The sequence below is a fragment of the Cariama cristata genome, unplaced genomic scaffold, assembly GCF_000690535.1.
Source record: "Cariama cristata isolate BGI_N322 unplaced genomic scaffold, ASM69053v1 scaffold12091, whole genome shotgun sequence".
NCBI lineage: Eukaryota > Metazoa > Chordata > Aves > Cariamiformes > Cariamidae > Cariama > Cariama cristata.
In genome coordinates, this window is record NW_009601026.1 from 10852 (window position 1) to 17134 (window position 6283).

The window sequence follows — 6283 nt, forward strand, 5'->3', positions numbered from 1 at the left end:
CATTCCTGGCTTTAATTTCAGGAGAAGCACATAATAATAACATCTAAAAAGCAGAGAGGAAAAATAGTACTTATGGTGGTCATCTGTAAAGCTTAAAAACATTTACACAAAAACATGTGAGAGACTAAAGAAGAGCAGAAACTGGAGCAATCACTTTGTGAGTCAAAGCCCATTCCAGCCCTTACTGGGCATCCAAGGAGAGAGACTTTCTCAGAATCCAGAAGGAGCCTTTACTTCCTCCAGGCCCAAAAGACAGGCACTTATCCTGAGTTCTGACTTGTATTTCCGTGATTGATACATGAACACAATAAACAGAAGTGCAAACGCTTGGGGTGGAAAGATTGGGCCACAGTTCTGAAAACAGGCAATGGAAGTTATTCCCTCCTCCCTGTCTGTCCCCACAAATCCTGTCTCCATAGGGCACTAACTTTTGGCAGAAGCAATGTTCTGGAGAAGGATCTAAAGTTACAAGCTATAGCATTTTGGAAATGGCGTTTCAGGCAGGCCTGCCATTCTCTTCTACTGGCTTCAGATCTGAAAGGAAACTCTCAGCCCAATGGCCACGTGTACTCAGAAGTAGTGACAAGGAAAAAAAAAAAAACAAGTCCTGAACTTACCACATACTCATCATCATAGCCATCTTCTTCTGGCATGCCTGTGTTCGGGTCACAGTCTCGAACAGTGAACTTCATTGTGCAACTGAAAGTACAAGCAACTGCAGAGGAGAGAAAAAGTCAGCAGAGGTTAGTGGTGCAGTTTCTTCTGCTTGAGCCCTCACTTCCCCAAAAGAGACCAAAACGAACGTACATTAGCTTTGCTCCAGAAGATACAGACATGGCTGCAGTCAGAGCACTTTGCAACTTCATATAAAATTTACCCCCAGACTTTAAGATAAAGGCCAAAGGAGGATTGCAGAAGAGGATATGCCAGGGCCACAGTGTAACAAGCTCAGGCCCACTGACTCGCAGAGTGCTGCAGTGAGATCCAGTCAGCATTAGCTACCAGGAGAAACTCTGCAAGTGTTTCTGACAAGTGGATTACGATCCAAAACCACAGTTCAGGCAATTCAGAGTAGTTCTAATCTTCCCTGGTATTAAAGCAATAACCAAGAAATCCACTCTGCTGATGAGCTGAGTCATGTTAAACCAACTGAAATCCAATGGAGTTTAAGTGTGAATAATAAAAGTAAGAAAGTTCTATGCCCAAGAAAATCTCTTGTTCCTACATTTCACAGTTGCTTCTAATTCTCTAAAGAGAAAAAAATTGCATCAGTCACCTATGTAGAGGCCCAAACTACTAATATTTTTTTTTTCTATTTGCATTTTGCTTTTACTGATTCTATTCTTGAATACTACCAACAAACATCCGTGTTTTCAAATGTGCTCCTTTCATTGATTCAAGGTAGTAAATTCAGTTTCCTCTATTGCCTGCATGCTCTCCAGTCCTCTTTAACATCCCATTTTTATTCACCCAATACCACTGATTATTTAAAAAGCATGTATACTATTTTGCAAAAAGTGTACGTACTATTTTGCACAAACACAGGTTCTACATAAAAACCAGCAGGAGACACATGAGAAGGGAATAGTACTAGAATCTCAGTATGCGCTCCCCAAATCCCACACTCTAAACATTTTATTTATTATGTGTTCTCCAAAAACCTCATTTGAGGGATTTGTCGTGCAGAACTACTCCCTCCCAGCGGGTACCTGCAGTGGGATCATCCTGGGGAATCTGGACAAGCGTGTAACACATGCCCGGCTGGTTGTAAGCCAGGCTGGGCGCTGGGATGCAACAGATCACATCGTAAGCGTCCGACGGCTCCATCTGCACAGTGACTCTCTCTAACAGCTGATCATTTAACGTGTTTGTGCAATCAAACTGCAAAAGAATAAATTGAAAAGGACTTGAACATAGAAGAAACATTTCTAATCAAGAATTTTTCCCCAAATTAGCTATAATACTCCACGGTACACAGCAGACATCCCACATCTTTGATCAGGCCTGCCGTTCCCACTAAATCAGCTCTTCTCTCCAATTTTACTAGAATTCTATAACAGATAGGCTCATAACCCCCATCCTGTTTTAATCACTCAGGCAAGCAGCACACACCCTCTTAATTCTACGTTGCCACTCCCTTAAGAGAGAAGCTGTCCTCTCCAGGGCACAGCAACAACACTGTTTATGCTACACCCAGGCATTGTTAAGGGCCAACTCCTATTGCACTCTGGCAAAAGCGTGTAACTTCTCTTACCTGGAAAACGATGTGATTTGTGAACACGTGTTTAATACAACGAACAAAATACTCTGTTTCTGCTTCTGTGAGCTGCACTGGTTCCGAAGACTTGAACAATGGACCCAAGCTCTTAAACTCTGGAATGGCTGCCAGTTGTTCTGCACAGAAAGGAAAAGAAGATGACAGACACTTAGTGACAGGGTCGTTCTTTGCTCCTGCCTGACCTGCGGCAATCCTTCAGGCGCTGGAGACCCACTGATCTTCTCTCATACCTTGAAATATATCCTGACGTGAAGGAGCAACTTTCTCAGGCTTGCTGGTCACTAGGGCAATCTCTGCGAAGAAAAAAGCAAAGACACTGTGCTGTCAACTACACCATGTCAGCTACAATGCATTATATCTCCACCAAAAACTCCTTAACCTGTAGTGTTTCACACATTCTGCTGCAAACCATTGCCAGCCCGGTTCCTCACACACTCATTGCCCTATCTTTTCTGTGATGCAATACTGGATTGTAAGGAGAGAAGTGGAGAAATGTTTGAGTAATGATGTAGAAACAACACTTTCTTCCAGCTTTTTTTGCTGGCTGTTCTGGACTAAGGAGGAGAAGAGGGGAAAAATACCCCCAAAGCTTCTCTTAAAAAGTTGTGGAAAGTCAAAATGAAAGAATTGTGCAAGAACATGGAAGAAAGCCGGTGAAGTGACTAAGTGCTTCTGGAATGGACTTTTCTCAAACATCTATGAGCTAATAAATTCTGATTATGTTCAAACTCCTCTCTGATAACAAGACTGGCAGAATGAATAATGAGATTCTTGCCAACCCATATTCCTTCAGAAGAAGTGCCGTCTTCCCTTATCTGTGAAGATTAGGCAGGCTTGCTTCTGCAAAGCCAGTGACACTGTAAACTGTACGGCATTCAGCTGAGGCACATCCAGTCTTGGCCTGACCTACTAGAATGGCAGCCAGTTGACAGACGTCAAGTATCATTATGGCAACCTGAATCCTTATAGCCTGGCCTACAGCCAATTTAAGTGAAGCCCAAGTGTTACCCGCTTTCTGTTCAAAGATGGGTGCAGTAGCCAGTGGAACTGTTTTCATATCAAAAGGTTTGTCAGAAGGCTCCAGTGTATATTGGTGCAGGGCCTTCTCCATCCCAGGAACAGAGACAGTCAACCCTGCAAAGCAGAAGCACAGGCAGAGAAATTCAGTTTTCATAGCAGGAACTGTCAGAGGCCTACAGGCACTACGGTATAGGGTTCACAAATGAATGGTGTGAATTTTGGATTGCCCACTGCACCAAAAGCAGTAAAACGCCAGAGCCTGAAAAAACCCCAACACCTTATCTGCGCCTCAGTCATCTCCCTCTTGAGACATAAACAAGGAATATTATTTAAAGAGCTCTTCTCTGTAGCCTGCCCATTGGTTCAGTCTGCAGAGAAAAAAAATCTTGTGAGGAATCTCGACTTTACTGCTAGATAGATTTGGTTTGGGCTTTGGCTAATAAAAAGCTGGTAAAAGCACTTTCATTTCTCAGTAAACACAAATACACACGCTAAGTACTTCAAGATATTGGATAGAATAAAAAAAAAAAAATCTCTGAAGATGACACAGAAAGTTGCCATACCACAGTCTAAACAGTTCACTCAAGAAAAGTCCTCTTGCAACAGCCTTAAATATGTTAAATACGCTGCTTACATGAGCTTCCAACTACCATAGAATCATAGAATGGTTTGGGTTGGAAGGGACCTTAAAGCCCATCTACTTCCAACTCCTGCCCTGGGCAGGGACACCTTCCACCAGACCAGGTTGCTCAAAGCCCCATCCAACCTGGCCTTGAACACTTCCAGGGATGGGGCAGCCACAGCTTCTCTGGGCAACCTCTGCCATGGCCTCACCACCCTCACCGGGAAGAGTTTCTTCCTAATATCTCATCTAAATCTTCCCTCTTCCAGTTTAAAGCCATTGCCCCTTGTCCTGTCACTCCCTGCCCTTGTCAAAAGTCCCTCCCCAGCTTTCTTGTCGGCCCCTTTAGGTACTGGAAGGCTGCTGTGAGGTCTGCCTGGAGCCTTCTCTTCTCCAGGCTGAACAACCCCAACTCTCTCAGCCTGTCCTCACAGCAGAGGTGCTCCAGCCCTCAGATCATCTCCGTGGCCTCCTCTGGACTTGCTCCAACAGGTCCATGTCCTTCTTGTGCTGAGGACCCCAGAGCTGAAGGCAGTACTGCAGGGGGGTCTCATCAGAGCAGAGTAGAAGGGCAGAATCCCCTCCTTTGACCTGCTGGTCACAACTACAGACTATAAAACATTTTTATAATCACTGCTGGCAACAAGATGTGTTATCCTCATTTTGTAACAGAGAAGATGGAGCAAAGGTTAAGAAAATTGTCCCAAGTGAAGGAAGAGGCAACGATGAAAAAAGCCCTACCCATACTGCCGCTCCATTTCCTGGACAAGCCTTCCCATATTTTGCTAAATCTGCCATTCTCGGTTAGCACAAGTACCTCACAGGGAAGTGCCAGGGCCAGAAAAACCACACAGTTCTGTTCCTCCTAATAATTCTGACCTAAGTTACATTACAGAAAACTATTCTTACAGGAACAAAGCCCACCCATAATACAGAATGTGAAATAACAGCTCATTCTTCTTTCCTTTCTATCACTGACCGTTAAAAATATAGGCAGCATTCAGTGCTATCTGTCTCTGTTGTAGTACATTCAAGTAGAACGTTGCTCTGTCCCGAACTTCGTCATCACTGTCCATCATGCACCTGTTTCGGGAAACAAGAGGATGGCAGTCAGCCAGCTCAGGACATCACGAGAGGTGAGTTAAAAATGGCGCTGACAAGATTGGACTTGATACTGCAATGACAGCCTGAACTCCCTCAATAGATTTTCAAATTATGCAAAAAAAGTGTTCATGTAAGGCAGTAGTTGAAGTTTAACTTGAAGTTTATACACAGGTGTCACATCAGAAAAATAAGATTAAAGGAGATGCATATGTGAATTGTTAACGCCATGCATGCTTGCTAGATTATAAAACATACAACTGCATTTTATGGCTAATAATTCTGATGGGCACCATGTGGTTGCATTTTTTTTTTAAACAGCATTCTTTCACAACAGAACAAAAGCAGAAGAAAGAGATAGATTAGAAAAATAAATGTTAGAGCTGTTTTCCATTTCAGACAGAAAAAATGGCTGTCTGCTCACACAGTATTCACCTAGTATTTTCAATTACAGCAAGTGGTTTATAAAGAGAGATTCTTTCTCTCTCCTGGTAACTTCCCTCCCTTCCCACATTGCTCAAGTCACTACTTGCAGTTGTAATTCGCTTGCACCTGCATTGAGGTTGCCTTCTGTCTGAAGCACGTCATAATCTGAATTATTCCTCTCACTACAGAAATCAGACGTGGCATAGGTTTACACTACAGTGCTATACAAATGAAGAACATGACATTTACGGTACAGACAATTTAAGGAGGCTGAATGATCTTAACAAGAGCCACGAACCTGTGAAATGGGAACACCCGAGATCACTACTCAGCCATACACAAATATGATTTATAAGTAACATGGAAATATATTTTCTTGCTTCAAGGGATGCAAAAAATGTACAGATATACTAAAGTGCTGTAGATTTACTTCCTACTGAGGAATGTTCTCAGATCAGATTACTATCAGATGTTTTCGTGACTAATCACATCTTTCATTTGCTCATCTCCAGCACTGCTATGCTCCCTCCGACCAGGAAGGGAGGAAGACAGCCGTCTCCCAACTCCTCAGCTGCTATGTTGTGACAAAGCCAGTGCAAGTTCTGACCTGGTCTGAACTTGCCTCTTCTGTGGAACCAGACTGCCCGGTGTCACTGGCATGCTCAGCACATCTACAGCCATACCCACTCACCTCTGTAAGAGTACCAAGATGCTCGGAAGAAGATTCTCATTCTGGGCACCAAACTTTGCTAATGCACTTACAGCAGCTAGAGAAGAAAACAGGGAGATGTCAGAGGTGCTCAAGCTATATGCTGTCACCGTTTAAGGCTGGGCCG

The 6283-nt window shown here is 43.4% G+C and overlaps 1 protein-coding gene across 1 annotated transcript in view; it reads right to left on the reverse strand.

Annotated features, from left to right (window-relative positions):
• The window catches only part of COPG2 (coatomer protein complex, subunit gamma 2), a gene marked incomplete at its 5' end in the record, with an annotated part of 8763 nt that extends 2549 nt beyond the window's left edge, over positions 1–6214 (reverse strand). Inside the window, 7 exons of the mRNA XM_009710280.1 lie at positions 618–715; positions 1710–1881; positions 2255–2394; positions 2509–2571; positions 3287–3412; positions 4900–5003; positions 6139–6214. Coding sequence (XP_009708582.1) covers positions 618–715; positions 1710–1881; positions 2255–2394; positions 2509–2571; positions 3287–3412; positions 4900–5003; positions 6139–6214 — 779 coding nt within the window. The remainder of the gene's footprint in view (positions 1–617; positions 716–1709; positions 1882–2254; positions 2395–2508; positions 2572–3286; positions 3413–4899; positions 5004–6138) is intronic.
• Positions 6215–6283: the final 69 nt, after the last annotated feature.